Source organism: Dipodomys ordii, unplaced genomic scaffold (genome assembly GCF_000151885.1).
Source record: "Dipodomys ordii isolate 6190 unplaced genomic scaffold, Dord_2.0 Scaffold129, whole genome shotgun sequence".
Taxonomy (NCBI): domain Eukaryota; kingdom Metazoa; phylum Chordata; class Mammalia; order Rodentia; family Heteromyidae; genus Dipodomys; species Dipodomys ordii.
In genome coordinates this window covers 2,321,519-2,343,468 of record NW_012267345.1, presented here as the reverse complement: position 1 = coordinate 2,343,468, position 21,950 = coordinate 2,321,519, and the positions used below count along the sequence as shown (strand labels likewise).

Sequence of the window (21,950 nt, the reverse complement as noted above, 5' to 3'; positions counted from 1 at the left end):
AGGTGTACCTGGTATACCTGTAGCTCTACCTCGTTCAGCTCAGGTGTACCTGGTATACCTGTAGCTCTACCTCGTTCAGCTCAGGTGTACCTGGTGCTTCGTGCAGTATTCCATCGCTCATGGGACTCCAGGCCTTGCTGCTGCTGGAAGGAACCCCAAAGATCTCATCCTGTACCACCAGCTTTTTTTTTTTTTTTGTCAGTCCTGAGGCTTGAACTCAGAGCCTGGACACTCTCCCTGAGCTTCTTTTGCTCAAGGCTAGAACTCTACCACTGAAGCCACTTCTGGCTCTTTCTGTTTATGTGGTGCTGAGGAATTGAACACAGGGTGTCAATGCATGCAAGGCAAGCGCTCTACCACTGAGCCACCTTCCCAGCCCCACCGGCTATTTTTATAAATAACCTTCTGTGCACTGGGACTCTGTCCTGTGCCATCATCAGCGGCCCACATGGGTGGGCTGACTTGTCTGGCCACACCACTGACCTGAAATTCAGGTGATTCTGGGGCCATGTGACTGGGCGGGTTTGCTTCCTCTTAGGCAGGGGCCAGAGTCTGTTCAACCTGTGCTCATCGCGATAGGGTCTGTACGCCACCCCCTCAGGCAGACCGTGGAGCTCCCCTCTGGGTTTTGAGGCTGTGGCCACAAATGGCACGCCACCGTGAGGGCCCCAGGCGCCAGGTGGGGTGCGGGGTAGGTAAAGGGGCCTCCTCGGTTCCACGGTTCCTTCGTGGCCTCGGTGATGCTTCTCCATGCCAGCCCCCAGGGTCAGCTTCCCAAGCAGCCCAGCCTGGTGGCATTTGCAGGTTGCTGATGGTGTCCATCTTGGGCCCTCCCAGCCTGTCTGTGCTGTTCCCTGACAGCCTGAGAGGCCAGGCAAGGACACAGCCTTGCACACAGCCTTTCTGTCGCTGGCATCGGGCCTGCACACCGCTCTCCACCTCTCAAGGTGCCTGGCCCATGGGGTGACAGGACCAGACTGCTAGAGCGTACTGAGCTGAGGGGGAGAAAGAACCAGTCCTCCGTGGACTCTGTCCCTGAGTGCCTGCTTGTCCTCTGGGAGCAGAGAGGAGCCGATGCTGTGTCAGTGCTTCCTGTGTCCTCTTGTTACTGCTTGCCGTGGACAGGCGGCCCAAGGCTCTGTCTGCCCCACACCCTCCCTGCGCCATAGGCTACGGCAGACGTCGTACGCGGGCCGTCGAGCCCATCCACCCTGGCCACGCTCCTGCCTGCCCCCCTTGAGTGCGGTCTTGCCGGCAGCTGAGGTTGATGCTGAGTGTCCCTCTCTGCAGTGGCAACACAGGGTCCTTGGACAGACTCCTGCCGCCCGTTGGCACCGGGCGCTCGCCCAGGAAGCGTACCACCAGCCAGTGCAAGTCTGAGCCACCCCTGCTGCGCACCAGCAAGCGTACCATCTACACGGCTGGACGGCCGCCCTGGTACAATGAGCACGGCACACAGTCCAAGGAGGCCTTTGCCATCGGTGAGAGTGGCGGGGGCAGGGCGCGCCCGTGCGGCCAGCCCAGCTGCTCCTAACCACGGGTCTCCGCTCACCCCGACAGGCCTGGGCGGGGGCAGTGCCTCTGGGAAGACCACCGTGGCCCGGATGATCATCGAGGCCTTGGACGTGCCCTGGGTGGTTCTGCTGTCCATGGACTCCTTCTACAAGGTGAGGCTCCTCAGTGCCCCAGAGGGCCCTCTCTTCCCTCTGCTCCCCATACCCCCGTGGGTCAGGCCGCCGACAGCCCCACTGCCCCCAGGTCCTGACACAGCAGCAGCAGGAGCAGGCTGCTCGCAACAACTTCAACTTTGATCACCCTGATGCCTTCGACTTCCACCTCATCATCTCCACCCTCAAGAAGCTGAAGCAGGGCAGAAGTGTGCAGGTGCCCATCTATGACTTCACCACCCACAGCCGCAAGAAGGACTGGGTAGGCCTAGGGCTGGGGGCCGGGCGGGGCAGCAGAGGCGAAAGCTAGGGCTGGGGGCCGGGCGGGGCAGCAGAGGCGAAAGCTAGGGCTGGGGGCCGGGCGGGGCAGCAGAGGCGTAAGCTAGGCAGTGACGCTTTCCAGGTTCCTTTGCAGAAGACGCTGTACGGTGCAAATGTCATCATATTTGAGGGTATCATGGCCTTTGCTGACAAGACGTTGTTGGAGGTGAGAGCCTGCAGGGAACAGGAGCCACCTCGACGCAGTTCCCACTGTCCCACCCCAAGGCCTCCAAGCTGCGTCCCCAGAGCCCCCCGGGCCTCCGGGCGTGTCCCACGCAGGTGCCTTGGGCATGGGGTGTGCGGCCCGCAGAGTGGGGGGGTGGCTGCGGAGACCATGGTTCCTGTTTCCGCCCTCTGGAGCCGGGTTGCACCTGTTGTGCTCTTGTTATTTTCATTCCTTCCTGAGGGCTGTATGTTGCACAGAGTGAAGCGTAAAGCCCCTCTGTGCACACAACTGCCACGTGTCACCTGAGTGCCAGCCATACCGGGTTCACCCATGTTTTGGGAGCTACATTAGGTGGCCACAGGAATACCATACTGCCCAGCCCAGGTCCTGTCTGATTCCTCAGGGCCCACGGCTACTCACACCTGCACAGCCATCAGTGTGCTCACGCACACCACTGCAAACCACAGCAGCTGGCTCTGGGTCACACTGGGTGCCAGGCTCCTCGGCCGTCTGACTGCCCTGTGGCCTAGGCCTCAGCCCTGTCCCTGTCCCTGTGCAGCTCCTGGACATGAAGATCTTTGTGGACACAGACTCTGACATCCGTCTGGTGCGGCGCCTGCGCCGAGACATCAGTGAGCGAGGCCGTGACATCGAAGGTGTCATCAAGCAGTACAACAAGTTTGTCAAGCCCGCCTTTGACCAGTATATCCAGCCCACCATGCGTCTGGCAGACATTGTGGTGCCCAGAGGTAAGCCTACCGGGTGGCCAGGCCCCTACCTTGGGGTGGGGGGGATGGAGAACTGAGCATCTGAGTTTCCCTCCTCTCTGCCACCTCCAGGGAGTGGGAACACAGTGGCAATCGATTTGATTGTGCAGCATGTGCACAGCCAGCTGGAGGAGGTGAGCTGCCCGGCAGTGCCAGGGGTCCTGGAGTCCCCCCTCTGCTGTTTCCCCTCCCCTTCCAGCAGCTTGCTCACCTTCCCCTGCAGCCACCAGCCTCTGACTGCCCTAGGCCTGCACTGTGGGCCAGTCCCAGCCCTTTGTGATGGGCGGGGCCCAGGTGCTTGGCTCTGGCTGGAGGACCCCTCCCTGCAATGGTCCAGCCACAGGCTGGCACTGCGGGCAGGGTGTGCTCCCCTGTCTGTGCTCTGCGGGGAGGGTGTGCTCCCCTGTCTGTGCTCTGCGGGGAGGGTGTGCTCCCCTGTCTGTCTGTGCTCTGCAGGGAGGGTGTGCTCCCCTGTCTGTGCTCTGCAGGGAGGGTGTGTTCCCCTGTCTGTCTGTGCTCTGCGGGGAGGGTGTGCTCCCCTGTCTGTCTGTGCTCTGCAGGGAGGGTGTGCTCCCCTGTCTGTCTGTGCTCTGTGGGGAGGGTGTGCTCCCGTCTGGCTTTCCATGGAATGTGTGCTCTCCTGCCAATCCCTTTGGGAGTGACGTGGATGATGCTCTGTCCATGGCCTAGGCCTATAGTTTCAGGGCTGAGTCCCACACCCAGCATGGGCCCCACAGCAGGCGTTCTGTGGCTGAGTCTTAGAGTCTTTCGCAGACCTAATAGACTGCTAGGGGCCCAGTCCTGCAGAGTGTAGCTAAGAGGTTCTGGCTCCTCCCAGACTGGAACAGCAGGTTCTAACCCAGGCCGTCTTCATAATAAAGGGCCTGAGCCTCCCACTACTGGTGGCCACCTGAGCCTTTTCCCCATGGGGCTGTGGTGTGTCTGCTCCCGGGCGGGTGGGGTGGCCTGGCCACTGCCCCGGTCACTGATCCGCCACCCGTTCCCTTGTGTCTCCCTGTGTTGCTGCCCCAGCGTGAACTCAGCGTCAGGTAAGACTTCCGCAGCCTCTGCACAGATGGAGGCATTTCCACCGTCCTCACGGAGCCCGGGGCCGGCTCTGCTCAGCCAGGCGGCCCGCAGCTCCCAGGTCCCCAGACAGACCCGCAGGGTGGGGGGCCAGGGTCTGGGTCTGCCTCCGGCCGGCTGGGCTTCCCAGGCTGGCCCAGGCTGGCCCTGGCTCCTCCCTCCCTGCCCAGCCCTGCGGTGCCCAGGCGGGAGCAGCAGCACGGGTCCCTCTGGCTGGAGTTGGTCTGGGGAGGGTGTACGGTCAGCACCACGGGTCCACCCTGCTCCCAAGCTGGGCCACACGTGGGCACCCGGGTCCTGGGTGCTCATGTGCCCCAGGACCATCTTTACCAGGCTGCCTTGCTTCCCACACGACTGTCCACTGGGCCTCCCCAAGACCAGGGCACCACAGAGCTCGGTCAGGGCCTCCCGAGGAAAGTGTCCAGGTGTAGCCAGCACCACTTTCCGTTCTGGGGTCAGCCGAAGAGCTGGCCGGGCTTGCTGGCGTTCGGAGGGAGGGCTGCTCCCGGGGTGGCCTGTGTGCCACACCACACCTCTGAGTGCCAAGGCTGGTGCCTGTCCTCCACTTCTTCCCAGGAACTCTGCTGCTGCCCCAACTAAGTGTTCTTCTCTTTGTTCTTTTCCTCTTTGTAAACCCGTTTCCTGCCTTGTTCCCTCCCTGAACACGCTCTTCACCTGGCGAGCAGAGGAAGCTGCGTTGGGATATGTGAGCAGAGCGCGCTCTGGTTGTGCCGCGCTGTGTGCCACCCCTCCCGCACTGCCCCTTCCAGTGCCCTCCTCCCCTCCCCTCCGTCCTCCCCTCCAGCTGCCCTCCCCTTCCACTCCCCTCCTTCCCTCCGCCTCTTTGCCTCTTCCCGTTGCCCCTTCCCACCCCTTCCCCTCTTCGCGCTGCCCCTTCCCACCCCTTCCCCTCTTCCCGCTGCCCCTTCCTGCTGCCCTCCCTACCCACCATGGCCCCTCCTGCTCCTCGCACCTCACCTTGCACACACGTCTTCCCTCCCGGCCCCTGAGCTGGGCTGTGGGTGGGGCAGGTGCATCAGCGCCAGCCAGCCTTGCCAGCTCTCCAGATAGGGACTGAGCTCTCTGCGAGATTGGCCGGAGCAGGGCTCTGTCCCCACTGTTTGTCTCCCTTCCTCTCTGTCTGGCCAGGGAGGGCCCCTGGAGCCCCCCCCCCCTCCCGGGGGCCAGCAGCAGCCCTGCTAGCACCTCACCTTTGCCTGGCAGCTAAGACGGGGCTTTTCCAGCGAGGTTAACTGTAGCCAGGCAGCCGGCTCTCACCCTGCACACCCCGCTGCCCCCACGCCTGCCCCCCACAGCGGGGTGCAGCTGCCCTGTGGGGAAGATGCCCCCTGGGCGAGCTGCCCTGACCGGTTCCCTCCCCAGGGCTGCGCTGGCTTCCGCACATCAGTGCCACCCGCTTCCCCAGACGCTGAGTGTCCTCAAGAGCACACCCCAGGTGCGCGGCATGCACACCATCATCAGGTGAGCCTCTGCCCCGGGGCGGGCCTTCTCTTGGAGCCCACGCTTTCTAAGCACGCCCCCTCTCCAGGGACAAGGAGACCAGCCGGGATGAATTCATCTTTTATTCCAAGAGACTGATGAGGCTGCTTATCGAGCATGCACTCTCCTTCCTGCCCTTCCAGGTGCCGAGGGGCGGGGCTGCGGGTGGGCGGGGCGTCTGCCTGGGGCCCGCTAACACTCCCCTGTGCGCAGGATTGTGTGGTGCAGACCCCACAGGGGCAGGACTATGCGGGCAAGTGCTATGCAGGGAAGCAGGTGAGCCCGGGCTGGAGGTCAGGCAGGGTGGGGAGGGGTCGTCCCCGGTCTTGCTCAGCCTCCCCCTCCTCCCAGATCACCGGGGTGTCTATCCTGCGCGCTGGGGAGACCATGGAGCCTGCACTGCGTGCTGTGTGTAAAGATGTGCGCATCGGCACCATCCTCATCCAGACCAACCAGCTCACAGGGGAGCCCGAGGTGCTGGGGGTGGGCCGGGGCAGTGTGGGGCAGCGGCCCAGGGAAGGGCTGGGGGCCCCGGGAGCCCGACAGGTTGTCATAGCCTAGTCTGGCCCCCGCAGCTCCACTACCTGAGGCTGCCCAAGGACATCAGTGAGGACCATGTGATCCTGATGGACTGCACCGTGTCCACCGGTGCTGCGGCCATGATGGCTGTGCGTGTGCTCCTGGTAAGTGGGCTGCAGGCGGCCACGGTGCTGCGCGCGCGCTCCACGGTGCTGCGCGTGTGCTCCGGGTGGGTGGCCTGGGTGGGCTGCAGGCGGCCCCTGTGGAGGTGGGGCTTAACTGATCCTTGTGCTGGGCAGGACCATGATGTGCCTGAGGACAAGATCTTCCTGCTGTCCCTGCTCATGGCGGAAATGGGTGTGCACTCGGTGGCCTACGCCTTCCCCCGGGTGAGGATCATCACAACCGCGGTGGACAAGCGGGTCAATGACCTTTTCCGAATCATCCCAGGCATCGGTAAGGCGCTTGGCCCTTCTGTGGGTCGTGGGGGCGGGGCTGGTGGTCCCCGGAGACCCCAACCACACTGGGCTGCCTCTTTCTCCAGGGAACTTCGGCGATCGCTACTTTGGGACAGATGCGGTTCCTGAGGGCAGTGACGAGGAGGAGGCGGCCTGCACTGGTTAGCACCCAGGCTGGCCTCGGCCGCCTCCTGTCCTGTGGGTGGTTAAGAAGATGCTACCAATAAAGCTTGATTTACACATTTCATAAAGCAAAGCTTCAGAAAGTAAAGATGTGACAGGTCGGCTGGGCTGCGGAGTGCTCTCCCCAGGAGTTAGGCTACCCGTCTCACCTCTAAGGCCTCCACAGAGAGGAGGCCGGCGGGCCCCTGGCGCCCACCCAGCAGGACTGCATGCTCCTGAGGATTCATTGCCAGAGGGACATGAGGGCAGAGCTGGGCCTAGCAGTGCCTTCCTTTGCTAGACGGAGACCCTCACCACCTGGCCTGGACCCAGGGGGCCACCCAGGGGCCTCTATGACCCCTTCACAGCCACGGGTGTCATCAAGGGACCCCGCAGAAGCCCGGGCTGCTGCTGACAGAGGGGCTGAGCGGTTGCAGGAGGTACAGCTGCTGTTGGGGGCCAAGTGTTGAGTCTGGTTCCCCATGTGCGGCCCTGCCTTTGCCGCCGACTCCAGAGGTGCAGCCTGCCTCTCAGGTGGCTCACGCCGTACCCAGGCTGTGTGGATGGCCAGGGGGCTGGGCCCTCCTGCCGGTCTTGGCTCACTTCACAAAGGCCTCGGCAGGGAAAACCTTGTGTGTGGGGGGGGATGGGAAGCTGCCGTGTGGTGCCCGAGCCTCTGTCAGGCTGTCTGCGGGGTGGTCAGGCACTGGTGTCACACCCGAAGCAGGGTTGTCTCCAGGCCCGGTGAGAGGGCCTTTTCCCAGGCTCTGTTCTGGGGGACCTGCAGACAGGTTCCTAGAAGCTTGGGAATGCCATTCCATTCACTCCAGTCTTCCCTATGAGGAATGGGGGAAATTAATTAGGAGCTGAACAGGGGTCAGGTTCTGGACTCAACTCAGCCAGAGGGATTGTCTCCCAGAAGACAAAACCACACGCACACAGTCTGCCTGTAGCGTACCACACACCACAGACACATGTATCGAGTGTACACGATAAGGCTCGGGGCTGGAAGGAATGGGTCCAGTGGCTTAGTCCCTAGGCAGAAGTACTCTTTTTCTCCTTCCTGAAGCACAGAGGCAGAGGGCTTGGGCCTGAAGTCCTGCTTCATCTCGTGAAGACCAGGGTGCTGCTGGGAAGTCTCTCCATAGGGGGTGGCCTGGGCCTGCTGGTATCAGGAAGTGCCCAGGATTTAGCTCCTAGCTTCCAAACAAGCTCAGCCCAGCTGCTGCCATGTGCCCAGGGCCCTCATTCCTGCACATGACGAGGCTTGAAGCTAAATTTGGTCCTTATGCTGCCTTCTGGGTTCTGGGGTTCCCCCAGGCCCAGTGCAGGCCAAAGGGTGAGATGCCCCCTGGGCTGAGGGAAGCCAAGTGCAGTGAACAGAAACCAAGCTGCAGACGGCCTGAGTTCCAGGGGCTGTGTGGCAAGTTGATGCAGCCCCAGCGCTCTGTGCATTCGTCCAGACACGTGGGGCGAGGTCCCCGAGAAGCCCACCTGCTCTGGCTAGCAGCTGCACACAGGCGGTGCCTCCAGAGCATCTGGGGTTTGTCAGCCTGCGAGGTGCCAGCCTGCCCAGCACAGCTGGTCCATGGTGCGGATGGGAGCCTTGGTGGGGGGCTGAGGTGCTGGGAGCCTTGGAGTGACCCAGCCCTAAAAGGTACACATGCCTGCCACACTGACGGGGTCACGCATGCTGGATGTATGGTGGTCTGGGGTAAGTTAGGGAAGGCCCTGCTGAAGACGGCCAGACCAGTCCTGGGGAAGGCTGTTCTGGATGAAACACTGGCTAGGCTAGGAGTTTTTCCCACCAGGCAGGAAGTGAGGTAGCCAGAGGGCCTTTTAGATTGACGGGTTGTAAGCAAGTTTATGAGGACTGCGATGGCAGAAGGTAGAGGGGAGCATGTGAATGCTGGCCTGGCTGCGTTTGGGTCAGGAGAGCAAGATCGGGGCAGCCCCACGAGGGTCTGGAAGGGTCGGGAGCCATGGCAACTCCAGAGGTGACGTCCAGGCTGGCAGCCTGGACTTGAGGCCTGGGTCTCATGCCAACAACTTTCCAGCTTAGGGCTCTGACTTGCAACCTCTAGTTCCAGTACAACCACACCCAAGCAGTGCCCTGGAGCTGGCCGGCCTGGGGGGGTGGGCGCCTGTCCCTGACAAACAGGCCAGTAAGGAAGTCGGAGGGTCTGTCCACTGACAGGCGCTTACCCCACTCCCTCCAGCTTTGCTAGTGGCCCTCCCAGATCCTGCTGTGCCCCTCTCCTCATTAGTCCTCCAAGAGGGTGTTGCCCTGGTCAAATGAGCAAACGCTCACGCAGCACTGTGTTCCTGGGTGGGACCGTGGTTCACCCAGCAGACCTGACAGCCAAACCCTGGTTCCTCTGGGTCAGGATGGCTTCTCTTGTGCTAATACCTTTTTTTCCTTTTGTGTGCCAGCTTTGGGGCTTGAACTCAGGGCCTGGGCGCTCTTCAGCTCAAGGCAAGCGCTCTACTGCTTGTGCCACAGCACCACTTCCAGTTTTCTGGGGGTTTACTGGAGATAAGAACCTCACGGAGCCGGGCGCTGGTGGCTCACGCCTGTAATCCTAGCTACCCAGGAGGCTGAGATCTGAGGATCGCGGTTCCGGGCAGGAGAGACTGTGAGACTCAAAGCCAGCCTGGGCAGGAGAGACCGTGAGACTCCTATCTCCAATAAACCACCAGAAAACCGGAAGTGGCGCTGTAGCTCAAGTGGTAGAGCGCTCGCCTTGAGCTGAAGAGCTAAGGGACAGCGCCCAGGCCCAGAGTTCAAGCCCCACGACCGACAAAAAAAAAAAAAAAGAATCTCATGGACTTTCCTGCCCGGGCTGGCTTTGAACCGAGATCCTCAAATCTCAGCCTCCTGAGTAGCTAGGATTACAGGTATGAGTCACCAACATTCAGCTCCAGGGCTGGCTTTGAACTGCAGTCTTCAGATCTCAGCCTCCTGAGTAGCTTACAGTGTGTAGACTGGCCCCCAGGGTACACACGCTCTCAGGCAGGCGTGTAGGGTCCCGCAGGACACAAGGACCGGTCACTTAAATCTAGAGAAGGGAGAACAGAGACCCAAGACACAGGGCTGGAGCCAGTGTCGCAGCATCTCCCGGCTAGTGCTCTACGCAAGGCGGTGGGCTGGGCCACCGGTAGCCCCAGCTGCTCTGGGCAAGCTGCAGTGGTCTCTGCTCCCGGAGACACACAGGCTGGCCCAGTGTGGAAGCTGGGCCATGTTGGTGGCCTCTGCCCTCCAGCTGTGCTGCTCCATCAGGGGAAAGCGTCCAGGCACACGTAAGCTCAGGCGCTGGCTTACAGCCGCCCTCACCATTTCTGTGCTGCACCCACCTATTCAAACTGGAACTGGAACCAGGGAGGACAATCCTACTGGGCAGAGTGAGGGTTAGAGCACCAGGGAAGTTTCTGGAAGCCAAGGCAGGTGCGAGTTGGTCATGGTCAGCCAAGTGGATGGAAGAACAGGATGAGTCTGCTGACCAGCAGTGTGGCCCCAGCACTCACAGAGGCTGTGGCTGTAGGGGAACATACTTACCCACTCAAGCCCAAACATGCTCCAAGCTTCCTTTTGCTTATGAGCTTCATTAGCTAGCAGATTCCTTTCCTTACTCCCATCTTGGTATTTAGAGGATAGAAGTGAGCAGGCGCCGGTGGCACGCCCATAATCCTACCTACTCAGGAGGCTGAGCTCAGAAGGTCACAGCTCAAAGCCAGCCTGGGCAGCAAAGTCCATGAAACTCTTTTTGCCAATCAGTCACCAAAAGGGCGGAAGCGAGGCTGCTAAGGTCAGTGCCTGGGCAGACCAGACAGGAGGGAAGTGAGACTCCGGCTCCTAGGGGACCTGGGACAAGAATCACTGAGAATGGATTTCTGCAGGAACGTCAAGTATGAGACACACTGATCTGCAGTGAAAACATTTATTTTACAGTAGCTATCTTTATTGTCGGTCAACATTCAGACACAGGAGATGGAGGTCACCATGCGGAATCATCACAGCCCTGTCGCGCGGCCCTTGGACTGCACAGGGGGTCAGGCCAGCCTGGGCTCGGACAGCAGCCCACACCCATGTCACCAGACTCCTATTGGGGTTAAACCAGCGCACGGATGGCTACTTTCCATGCACTTTTTAATTCTTACAGTTTCTATACTTCAGTGTAAACTTGCTCCTCCCACTGAGAGTGACCCACTGCCTGAAAGCCACCAAATGTAAGGTGCTCCAACCAGTCCCCCTAGAGGGCGCCCCTTGGCAGGGCCCCTCCTGGCACACACAGCAAAGTGCTCGCGGCTAAAGGCCGCCTTTCAGATGCGCAGTCACTGATTGTGTCTGGTGTTTGGAAAACTGTTTTTCATGTTTCAAGGGAGGAAGAGTTAGTTCCCTAGATTTCCCAAACCTGCAGCCCTGGGCGTGAGTTGAGGAAGAGCCAGGGCCTTCCCCACGCCTTCCGCTCAGCCCTGCAAGGAGCCCGATTCTGATGAATGACTCGCAGACAAACCCTGGTCCGGGTTTTGCCTGAACCAGAGCCTTGTCTCTATCCAACTGGCCAAGAAACCACAGGCTGTCTTAGAGCCAACTTTTATTTGTACTTGTTGATTCACCACTGGTCAGCAGCACAACAGGCCTGCCGCATGATATATACATATACACATATGTACACACAGACACACAGCACAGCCCACACTCCGCGTGTGACACACACACGTGCTTGTGAGGACAGTGAAGACGTAGCTCTGTCTATCCCACAGGATGGTTTATAACCAAAACAACAGAAACAGGCCAGTCAGTCCTGGGCTGCCTGGACCCACAGCTCAGAACGCTAAGGAAGGAATGGGATCAGTCACTTGTTGCTCTCCTCCAGGCCCCTCCCGTGGCAGGAACTCTGATGGTCGGTGGCGGAGGACGGACAGGACCCACCCAGGTTTTGCCACGGCGCCTGGAACCTGCAGGGACAGCGCCTGTGTTGGCACCGCGCTCTCTCCAGACCAGCCACGACAGGGCGACTGCTCTCCTACCGAAGGCTCCCTGGAAAGACCGCCATGGCTCAGCAGGACACGGGGCACCCCTCCCAGGACGCCTGCAAGAGTCGCAGCTGCTCTGATTCCAGGCCAAACGCAGCAACCAACAATGGAGATGCAGCTTCGGACAGCCACAGCAAGTACTCGGTCCTTTTTCTAACAGGTTCCCACTGCGTTTTAGCTGCATTCACGGAGTATCACAGGACTAGGAAGGCTCATAAACACTGAGCAGTAGTAATATCTAAAGCCACTTTAAAATAGAGCAAAGCCAAAGGGAGACAAGACCACATCACTGAGTGCAACAGAAGTCCAGGTGCCAGCAGCTGAGGGACGGCGCGGAGCTCTCTCCCACACGCCTCCTGCAGGGCAGGGCCTGATGCACTGCACGGGCCTTCGTGCACAGACCCCAGCCATGCTTTGGCAGCAGGCCATGGCCCTGCCCTGCCCAAGAGGCACGCCTATTTCAGCTACCAGCATAAGCATCTGGGGGCGGGGCAGGGCAGGAGCAATGGCCAACCCGATTGGCTAGTACTTAGACAGGAAAAGGCTCAGGCTAACCCAAGATTGGCCAGTTTTGCTTATGATAGGAAACAAAACCAGGGGGATCTTAAAGACAAACAGTAAAATCCTGCAGAGGGTGTGCCTGAGGGCTGGGTGCAGGGGCCCTGGGCCAGCATCCACAGTCACCAGGAGCCGGCCGTGGGTGATGACCACTGTCATCTTCAGCACTGTCCTATTTGAGTTTTCCAAATTTTACATGATTCAGGATTTTTGCTTTTCTTTTCCTTTTCCAGTCTTGGGGCTTGACTTGCCTGGCTACCATCCCCAAGTGTTTGCTCAAGGCTAGCACTCTGCCACATGAGCCACAGCTCCACTTCCAGCCTTTTTTTTTTTTGGGGGGGGGGTTGTGGAGATAAGTCTCAGATTTTCCTGCCTAGGCTGGCTTCAAACTTCTATCCTCACATCTGTCTCCTGAGTAGCTAAGATTATTTAGGAGAGCCCCTGGCACCCAGCTCATGATTTAGTTTCACAAACCCCACCAACACTGGGGTCCAGCCCCTGCCCCCCACACAGCGCTGGCCACAGAGCACCCTCTCTTCAGGACCATGCATCCCAGTGCCAGCTGGTGGTGCTCTACCCCTCCTCTGTACTGTGAACTGGTTCTTGGCTGAGGGAAGGCCATCGAGGCTGACTGGCAGAGCCACCGTTGCTGGATTTGCACACCACACAGTCTGCTACCTTAAGTCCTCCTTTTCCAGTATGAATCCAACAACGGATTTATGTACCACCTTGCCTTGCCAGAGGTATGATGTAAACAGATGACTTCTAATTCCAATCTAGCACCATCCCCTTCACTGAGTGTGGAATCAGACAAATCCACCCAGGTCCAGCTTCTGACACAGACCTGCAGAAGGCCGGCTCACCAAACCCTGACAGGTACTCTCGACCACTACCAAGTTTGTTCTCACATCACAGCCCCTTCTTCCAATTTCCTGTCAAGCTGACCTACCTACACCCTACACAGGTCCTGGTATGCCAGCGTGAGGTGGGGGGGGGGGGGGGGGGGGGAGTGTGGTAGTTCATCTGGGCCATGCAGCCTCCACAGGAGCCTTCTCATTCTTCACCACCAATGAAAATGCACAAGACAGTCAGAAGCAGGCTTCAGAAAGTTTCTGCAGGAGCCTGGTGCACCAAATACAGAGAACCGCTTGGGGCGTGGGGTGGTTCTGAACCCTGGCCAGCACGGGCACTGTACGCTCACTTCCTCGCTTGGGGCACCGCACACGGGTCTGGGACATAAACCAGGCAGAGGTTCACAAAAGGGTTCTGGAGCCCAGTCCTGGCCTCCCAGACTGGCTGGCTGAGGCACCAGGGACGCTCTCCTGGGAGCCACGGCCTCTGAGCTCAGCCACCTTCTTTCAGGAACCCAATGTCCAGCTCTGCCTGGGGCATGAATGGCGGGCAGGGGAGGGGGAGGAGAGGGCCAGGGTGCCAGGGCTCCGGCAAGCACAGCGTGAAGGGCAGGGGAGGAGGGGACAGAGGCAGTCGGGCAGTGAGGGTCTGTCAAGCACAGCATGGAGGACCATGGCTGGAAACTCATCCCTGCCCACCCCAGCCGGACTGACAGACCCCTGCCTGAACCTGGAGACGGGGGCTACCATTCATAGTTCTTGCAAGTTCAAAAAGGACTCCAAAGATCATTGGGCTTGAAGGAATGTGGAGAGGAGGACTGGGGGAGAGGGGAGAGACTGTGGACAGTCAATCCAGCTCTTGGTCAGCAAAGTGCAGGAACAGTGGAGAGACCCAGGCGGAAACACAGACAGACACTTTCAGAAGGGGCGACCCCCTCTTCCATGGCAGACCTCTCAGCACAGTGCTGTGCGAACTGCCCAATGACCAACGCTGGCACTGCCTGTAAGAATGTGGCCCGGAAATGAGATCTAAGTCGGTCTCAGGACACCAGCTCAATGTGGAGGAGGCACCTGCTCCAGCCCCCCCCCCCCCCCCCCACACACACACAGGGAGGCAGGGAAGGCCCCTCCTTCCCTAGCCCACCTGGTGGGCAGAGTCTGGCAGCTGCAGCTTGAACTTTTCTGGACCCACTAGAACGAACGCCTCCATCAACCGGTTAATGCAGCCAGACTGCGGCACGTCCACAACACAGACATCGAACATAACCCATACATGCTATTAAAAAAGAAAAAAACAAAACAAAACAAAACAAAAAAAAAAAACAGAAGACCGTAGCTACACCGCTTTAAATACTGCATGCTACGCACTTCGTGTGTCAAGGGCGGGTGGATGGGCGGGCGCAGAGGGTGGAGGAGCCAGGCCCAGCCAAGGCCGGCCGGTGACCGCCCCCATCTCGTGACTACAGTTCATGATTCTGGGTTGCAGTGGCCGGTACTGATTCATCCTCTAGCACAGCTGCTCCTGAACTTAGTTGAACCCGTCGGTGTGGTAGCTGGGGTGGGAGTCAGCTGTGAGCTGGGTGGTCTCTGTGGCGGACGCTGGCTGTATGACAATTGGTGTGTCTGTGGCCTCTGAAAAGTAAGCAGGCAGACTCATCGCACAGGGCAGCGGCTGGGCTGCGCGTCCACCGAATCGGTCCTCACAGCACAGCACTCGGCCACCTGGACACTCAGAGGGGAGAGGCTACCTGCTGACCTCCACCCAGCAGCACACCTCCTCACTGGCCGCAGGCCACGCCGGCCCTCCCCGCCTGCCTGCCACCCTCCCCGCCTTCTTGGCCCCTTGGATCTACGGCTACCACAGTTCATGGGTGGGGACAGCTCCCTGCGCCTGCTTTACCTCAGTGTCCATGTTCACACCTCAACAGTCCCCGCTGCCACCACACACACGCGGCACAGTGTCAGTGCCCTCCTGTTTGACAAGACAGTTGATGCCGTTGAGGGCCCAGCCAACTCTGCCCCGCACACGCGCACCGGCCAGGGCAGGGACTCACCCCTCTCGTCAGACTGCAGCTGCGCCTCCAGGTCCTCGGGCGACACGTAGAACTCCGTCTCCTCGCCCTCCGGTGCCTTTGGCTTGCACCGCCCACAGCAGCAGTTGAAGCAGCAGCACAGGCAGCAGCAGCAGTAGCAGCAGGTGAGGAGACCGCAGAAGACAAACAGGGCCTGGGGGAGAGAAGGAAGGCTCAGCCTCAACGTCCCTGCAGGCCACAGCGCAGGGGACGGCCTGGGAGGAGGGGCGTGGCGGAGGCTCTGGCCTGGGCTAGCGAGGCGGGAGGGAACTGAAGCAGACTAGGGAAAGTAAAAACTGAGATCCTTCAGCTAAGAGTCACGGAGAACTTGTATTCTTCGGCCCTCTGTAGGTGGTAAGCATGAAAGGGTCATGAAATAAGTGAAGTGACATTTAAAGGTATCTCTGACAACAGAAGATCCTACCCACAGTTCGACGATAGGCTTGTTCCCAGGGCTGGGCCTCGGGGTGGGGACTAACCTGAGGCTCTGAGTGACCCTCTCCAGGTGCCCTGCCCTGTGCTGGTCACAGCAGGGACACAGCAGCCATGCTGCACACAGGACAACAGGACGGCCAAGACCAAGTGTGGAGACCTCTGTCACATGCGCTTCCAGACACGCAGTGTGCCTGCAGTGAGGGCTCACCGCCCGCCCCTCTCCTCACCTTGGCCCACCAGCTGGAGAGCACGAAGTAGGTGTTGACGTTCTCCTCCCCGAACTGCTCAGCCACGTAGAGCCCCAGCGAGCCATACTTGTCATAGATGTTCCTTTTTGTGGCGTCGGTCAGGATGGCGTGGGCATTGTTGATCTCCTTAAACTTGTCTGCAGCCTCAGGGTTATCAGGGTTCTTGTCAGGGTGATATTTCAGGGCAAGTTTCCTGCAAACCAAAACCATTTCCTGGCTCTATCTAGTCTTGTGCTTCACACTTATCTATCAGAGTCCAGAAAAAGAAATGTTGATCCATTACCATTTCTACTTCCAACTTTCCAGAGGTCTAGAATGCTAGGTCCAAAGAAGTGCCTGCCACGGCTTCAGGGAAAATCTCCCTGGCCTCTGAATCCATGCACAGGGATCAGGCCCTGGGCAGCAAAGCTTTCAAAGGCAAGTCCTGCTGCTGACCTCTGGTGTCCTAGAGAGCTAATTGCATACAGGCAAACTGCATTACTGCAGAAGAGTGACACTGAAGCACAAGAACACAGGACCACTGAAAGTGTCACAATTGATGACGATGGCTCTAGTCAGAGCTAGTCTTGTTATTCTGGAGGTAGTAGGTTTGAACTCAGGGCCTCAAGTTTCCTAGGCAGACGGGGCCCGAGTCACCCCAGAAGTTGTTGAGCCCCAATCAGAAGCCACACCACTCAGCACTGTGAGCTCTGCAGCTCTGCCTGTGTCTGGGGTCTCCACCGGTGTGGACCATGACCTCTTGCAGACTACGGGGCTGGAAACACCTGCCAAGTGTTTGTAAGAGAGCACCAACGTAACCATTTGAAGACACAATAAGCACACCAGATACACACTACGAGCTAGGGAAAGGTTAAGTGCCAGGGTTCTGGTGAAACACAGCTGAATGCACACGGAGGCCCATGCATGGCTGCTTACCTATAGGACTTTTTAATGTCATCTGAGGTTGCATTCTTGTCTAGCCCAAGAACATGGTATAGTGATTCCCCGGAGGTAGAGAGTGAGCGTTGCCTCTGATCAGCCATGGTAAGTTAATCTATAAGAGAAGATAAAAAGAACATCAACAGGTATGGATTTTGAAAATGTAAGCCAGGAGCCGGGTGCCAGCGGATGACGCTTGTCATCTTAGCTACCAGGAGGCTGAGATCTGAGGATCACGGTTCAAAGCCAATCTGGGCAGGAAAGTCCATGAGACTCTTACCTCCAATTAACCATTAGAAAACCAGAAGTAAAGCTGTGGCTCAAAGTGGTAAAGCACTAGCCTTGTGCTTTTGAGCTCAAGAACAGTGCCTAGGCCCTGCATTCAAGTCTACAACTGATTAAAAAAAACAAACATGCAGGGCTGGGAAGGTGGCTCAGTGGTAGAGCGCTTGCCTTGCATGCATGAGGCCCTGGGTTCGATTCCTCAGCACCATATAAGCAAAAAGAAAAAAACCGGAAGTGGCGCTGTGGCTCAAGTGGTAGAGAGCTAGCCTTGAGCTGAAGAGCTGAGGGACAGCGCCCAGGCCCAGAGTTCAGGCCCCACGACCAGACCCCCCCCCCCCAAAAAAAAAAAGCCAGTCTGGTAAAAACTCTTCCAGACCCTTATCTTCAGTGAATCGCCAGAAAATCAGAAGTGGCTCTGTGGCTCAAAGTGGTAGAACACCAGCTTTGAGTGAAAAAGCTCAGGGGGGAGAGTGCCCAGGCCCCAAATTCAAGCTTCATGACAAAAAAAAAAAGAAAAGAAAAAGAAGGGTCTGGGAAGGTGGCCCAGTGGTAGAGTGCTTGCTTCCCATGCATGAGGCCCTGGGTTGGATTCCTCAGCACCACATAAACAGAAAAAGCCAGAACTGTGGCTCAAGCGGTAGAGCGCTAGCCTTAAGCTGAAGAGCTGAGGGTCAGGGACCAGGCCCAGAGTTCAAGCTCCACGACAAACAGACAAACAGACAGACAGACAGACAGACACGGGAAAAAAAAGGAGTCTTTCTTCCCCTTCTGAACAGGGGCTATGAGGACATAAGCTGAAGCTTAATCAATGCTTTCTACAATGTTTTATGTAAGTTAGTATAAATTATATCATATAATTTCTTTTTTCTTTCATGTTGGTCCTGGGACTGTCCCTGAGCCTCTTCCCCACCCCTGCCCTCTGGACAAGCACTCTACTTGAGCCACAGCTCCAATTCCGGCTTTCTGTTGGTTAGAGGAAAGAGTCTTACAGACTTTTCTGTCTGCCTGGCTTTCAACCCTCAGACGTCAGTCAGTCTCAGCATAGCTAGGATTCTAGGCCTGCCTAATTTGATTATGAAGCTGCTCAATCATCTTTATTCCTTCAGAATTAGGTTTTTTTTTTCTTTAAATGGTCAGCAGTATTAGTATTTGAAAGGATATTCAACAAAATTAGTCATTTGGAAATGCAAACTGAAGTCACCAGATACTAAAAGACTGATGCATTCATTTACATAGGCCATCAGGCTATGTTTTAGCCAACGTGGCCACCAGATAACCTGCTGCTGTCTCCCAGCCTGTTCTGCACACATCTGGGCGGCACAGTGTGCTACTGCTCATCGTAGCCAAGGCAGCCCTGTTGACCCCAAGGTAGAGAGCATGCTACTGCAAATCTAACAGACCACTGTAACATAAAGCTAAATGCTTACGTGTCTAAACATAGGAAAAGGTGCAGTAAGGACACAGCACACACGGTGTAAAAACTGGTGTCACTACAGACGGGCGCTCGGCAATGCAGCTTGCTTGCAGGAAGGCAGCATGGGATGGGCCTGACAGTGAAGTGTGCTGGCCTTTAGGAACACTGACGCTCAGGTGACTTGAAGGGTACAAAGTTTTCTTTAATAATATACTATCTTTTTTTTTTTTTTTAAGTGAACTTGCCTTTTAACTTTTTCCTTTTGCCATGGTGTCTCATTCCATTCTGTAGGCTAGCCTCCTGCCTGCAGTGTGGGACCCTCAGCCTTCCGAGAGGCCGGGTGGTTACACCAGCTAAGACCAGCTGTAACTTAGTACCGCTATTACTATTTTGGAAGTATAGAGTTTGAACTCAGGTACTCTTCAACTCCAGCCATGCCGTCAGTCCCGTTTTTTTTGCTTTAGTCTTATTTATCTGTCTAGGGCTGCCCTGAGCGGCAGTTCTGTTTCCTATGTGGGCACATCACACATGGTTGAGATGATCCTCTTTGATCTCTGCTGTAGCTACCTTGTGGGAGAGTAGCTGGAACTACAGGCATGAGTCATTGTGACAGGATTTTTTTAACTTTTAAAAACTCCTGAGCACGTGGCGTGAGCCACTAACACCGGGTTTTTTTTTTTTTTTTTTTTTGTCCTGGGGCCTGAACTCTGGGCCCGGGCACTGTTGCTCAGCTCTTCAGCTCAAGGATAACACTCTACCACCTGAGCCACAGTGCCGCTTCTGGCTTTTTCTGCTTCTGTGGTGTTGAGAAATTGAACCCAGGGCTTCGTGAGTGCTAGGCAAGCACTCTACCACTGAGCCGCCTTCCCAGGCCTAACACCAGGGCTTTTTTGCCGGGCGCCGGTGGCTCACACCTGTCATCCTAGCTACGCAGGAGGCTGAGACCTCAGGATTGTGGTTCAAAGTCAGTCCTGGCAGAAAAGTCCATGAGACTCTTATCTCCAATAAACCACCAGAAAATCGGAAGTGGCGCTGTGGATCAAGTGGCAGAGTGCTTGTCTTGAGCTGAGGAGCTCAGGGACAGCACTCAGTCCCAGAGTTCAAGCCCCATGACCAACAAAAAACATACCAAAAAACTTTTTTTGGACTCTTTTATAACAACACTTAGCTTAAAACAATATATAGCTAAACAAACTATTTTCTTTCATTATATACTTTTTCCCTGTCTTTCCTTTTTAAACTTTTTTTTGAGTGGAGAGGCAAGGTGGTGTGATGGGGGTGAGGCGGGTTGAGGATCGTTGTGCGCACTCAGGGACACGCGAAAAATGACCCCATACCCTGCACAACCACCTGACACGTGGAGAAACTGGGAGCCAGTGGCTCACGCCTGTCATCCTAGCTACTGAGGAGGCTGACAGCTGAGGAGCACAGTTTCAAGCCAGCCCAGGCGGGAAAGCCAGTGATACTTTTATCTCCAGTTAACAACCAAAAATTGAAAGTGGAGCTGTGGCTCCAAGGCTGGTAAAGTACCAGCCTTAAGCAAAAAAAGCTAAGGGACAGTCCCCAGGCTGAGTTCAAGCCCGAGTACCAGTAACAACAACAGTAATAGTAAGTGTAGGGAATGCTGGCCTGTTTCTCAGAAGGCTGACATGAGAGAATCTTGGCTTGAAGCCAGTATGGGCTGAAAAAGCCTGACATGAAGCCATAATTCACATGGTAGGATGACAGCATTGAGGGAAAAAACTGAGCAAAAGTGAGTTCCAGAACTGGAAAAGGGAGAGGAGGCGGCAAGGTGGAGGGAACAGAAGAACGCTAATATACAATGCCAGGTGTGTGATCCTAGCACTGAAGAGACGAAAGCCTAAAGATAGCAACTAGTTTCAGATAGGTAGGTAGACAGATAAAATAGATATAGTTACAAATAGACAGACAGGTAGACAGAGACAGGTAGGTAGAAGAGATAGATACAGTTAGAAATAGGGAGAGAGACAAAGAGGCAAGGCCTAGACACAGGTGTCCAGTCACCCGTGTCACTGCCCTCGGAGGGGGAACCATCTTCTAAGAGGACAATGTGGTACTCTGGATCTCTCCACAGGAACCACCAAGATGCGTTCTGAGAAGGAGGCTCTCTTCAGAAACGCACTTGGGTAACTTGTCTGGTTTAATTTCTGTCATCAAACACTTGCACCATATCCTGCACTCCTCTCCATGAATGAGTCCTTTTCAGTCTTGGGTCCACGTTGTTAAATCTTTAAGGGGTTTGTTAAGTCTACAAACTGAGTTTTCCTAGGGTTCTTCGGTAATTTCTGCTTCTTGATCCTTGCTCAACTGCTGTTCTTATCTAGTTCCAAATGCCCCTCATTGGTCAGTTAACTTCCAGGTCACCTGAGGCTCGTCCCACGTCCACTGCATGAACTACTCAAAGTTCTGCTAGTCAGCTGGGTGATGGTAGCTCTTTCCTGTCATCCTAGCTACTCCAGGGGGCTGAGATTCGAGGATCACGGTTCAAAGTCAGCCTGGGCAGGAAAGTCTGCGAGATTTTTCTCTCTAATTAACCACCAGAAAAACTGGAAGTGGCGCTGTGGCTCAAGAGCTCAGGGACAGCACCCAGGCCCTCACAACCAAAAATTCTTTTTGTTCAGTCTCATTTTCTCTTCTTTTTCTTCTGCCAGTCCTGGGGCTTGAACTCAGGGCCTGGGCTCTGTCCCTGAGCTTCTTCTGCTCAAGGCTAGCTAGCACTCTACCACTTTAGCCATAGTGCCATTTCTGTCATTTTCTGTGTATGCAGTACTGAAGAATCAAACCCAGGGCTTCATGCATGCTAGCTAGGCAAGCACTCTACTAGGCCACACTCCCAGCCCAGTCTCATTTTCTTTTCTTTTTTTTTTTGCCGGTCGTGGGGCCTGAACTCTGGGCCTGGGCGCTGTCCCTCAGCTCTTCAGCTCAAGGCGAGTGCTCTACCACTTGCGCTACAGCGCCACTTCCGGTTTTCTAGTGGTTTATTGGAGACAGGAGTCTCATGGTCTCTCTTGCTCGGGCTGGCTTTGAACCGCGATCCTCAGATCTCAGCCTCCTGAGTAGCTAGGATTACAGGCGTGAGCCACCAGCGCCCGGCTTAGTCTCATTTTCTTATCACACATACACACGTGTGTAGGTATTGGTGCTTGAACTCAGGGACCGCTTCAGCTTTTTTCTTTTTTGGCACTACCATTGAGCCATATCACCACTTTTGGCTTTTTGGTGGTTAGAGGTAAGAGTCTCAGAGGTACCAGTGACTCACACTTATAAACCTAGCTATTCAGGAGGCTGAGATCTGAGGATCTCAGTTCAAAGCCAGCCAGGCAGAAAAGTACGTGAAATTCTTTTTTTTTTTTTTGTCAGTCGTGGGGCTTGAACTCCGGGCCTGGGTGCTGTCCCTCAGCTCTTCAGCTCAAGGCGAGCGCTCTACCATTTGAGCTACAGCGCCACTTCCGGTTTTCTGGTGGT

The 21,950-nt window shown here is 56.7% G+C and overlaps 2 protein-coding genes across 3 annotated transcripts in view; one reads left to right on the top strand and one right to left on the bottom strand.

The window, feature by feature from the left end:
• The window catches only part of Uckl1 (uridine-cytidine kinase 1-like 1), a 13,200-nt gene extending 6,472 nt beyond the window's left edge, over nt 1-6,728 (top strand). The window contains exons 2-15 of the mRNA XM_013030363.1: nt 1,259-1,481; nt 1,561-1,667; nt 1,759-1,929; nt 2,083-2,154; nt 2,714-2,903; nt 2,994-3,055; nt 3,954-3,970; nt 5,391-5,489; nt 5,557-5,650; nt 5,721-5,783; nt 5,859-5,981; nt 6,083-6,190; nt 6,326-6,482; nt 6,571-6,728. Of these exons, the coding sequence (XP_012885817.1) occupies nt 1,259-1,481; nt 1,561-1,667; nt 1,759-1,929; nt 2,083-2,154; nt 2,714-2,903; nt 2,994-3,055; nt 3,954-3,970; nt 5,391-5,489; nt 5,557-5,650; nt 5,721-5,783; nt 5,859-5,981; nt 6,083-6,190; nt 6,326-6,482; nt 6,571-6,650 (1,566 nt within the window). The 3' untranslated portion in view covers nt 6,651-6,728. The remainder of the gene's footprint in view (nt 1-1,258; nt 1,482-1,560; nt 1,668-1,758; nt 1,930-2,082; nt 2,155-2,713; nt 2,904-2,993; nt 3,056-3,953; nt 3,971-5,390; nt 5,490-5,556; nt 5,651-5,720; nt 5,784-5,858; nt 5,982-6,082; nt 6,191-6,325; nt 6,483-6,570) is intronic.
• Nucleotides 6,729-14,420: 7,692 nt separating this feature from the next.
• Dnajc5 (DnaJ (Hsp40) homolog, subfamily C, member 5) lies at nt 14,421-17,029 on the bottom strand. 2 transcript variants are annotated; one of them, XR_001175602.1, is made up of 5 exons: nt 16,763-17,029; nt 15,827-16,040; nt 15,147-15,318; nt 14,993-15,064; nt 14,633-14,724 (listed from the first exon to the last, which is right to left on the bottom strand). XR_001175602.1 is itself a non-coding variant. In XM_013030404.1 (4 exons), the coding sequence occupies exons 1-4, from the start codon at nt 16,867-16,869 to the stop codon at nt 14,621-14,623; spliced, it is 597 nt and encodes a 198-aa protein (XP_012885858.1). In that variant the 5' UTR covers nt 16,870-17,029; the 3' UTR covers nt 14,421-14,620. The 2 variants fall into 2 exon arrangements, 1 of the variants encoding a protein (XP_012885858.1); XM_013030404.1 differs by lacking the exon at nt 14,993-15,064 and having other exon boundaries at nt 14,421-14,724.
• Nucleotides 17,030-21,950: the final 4,921 nt, after the last annotated feature.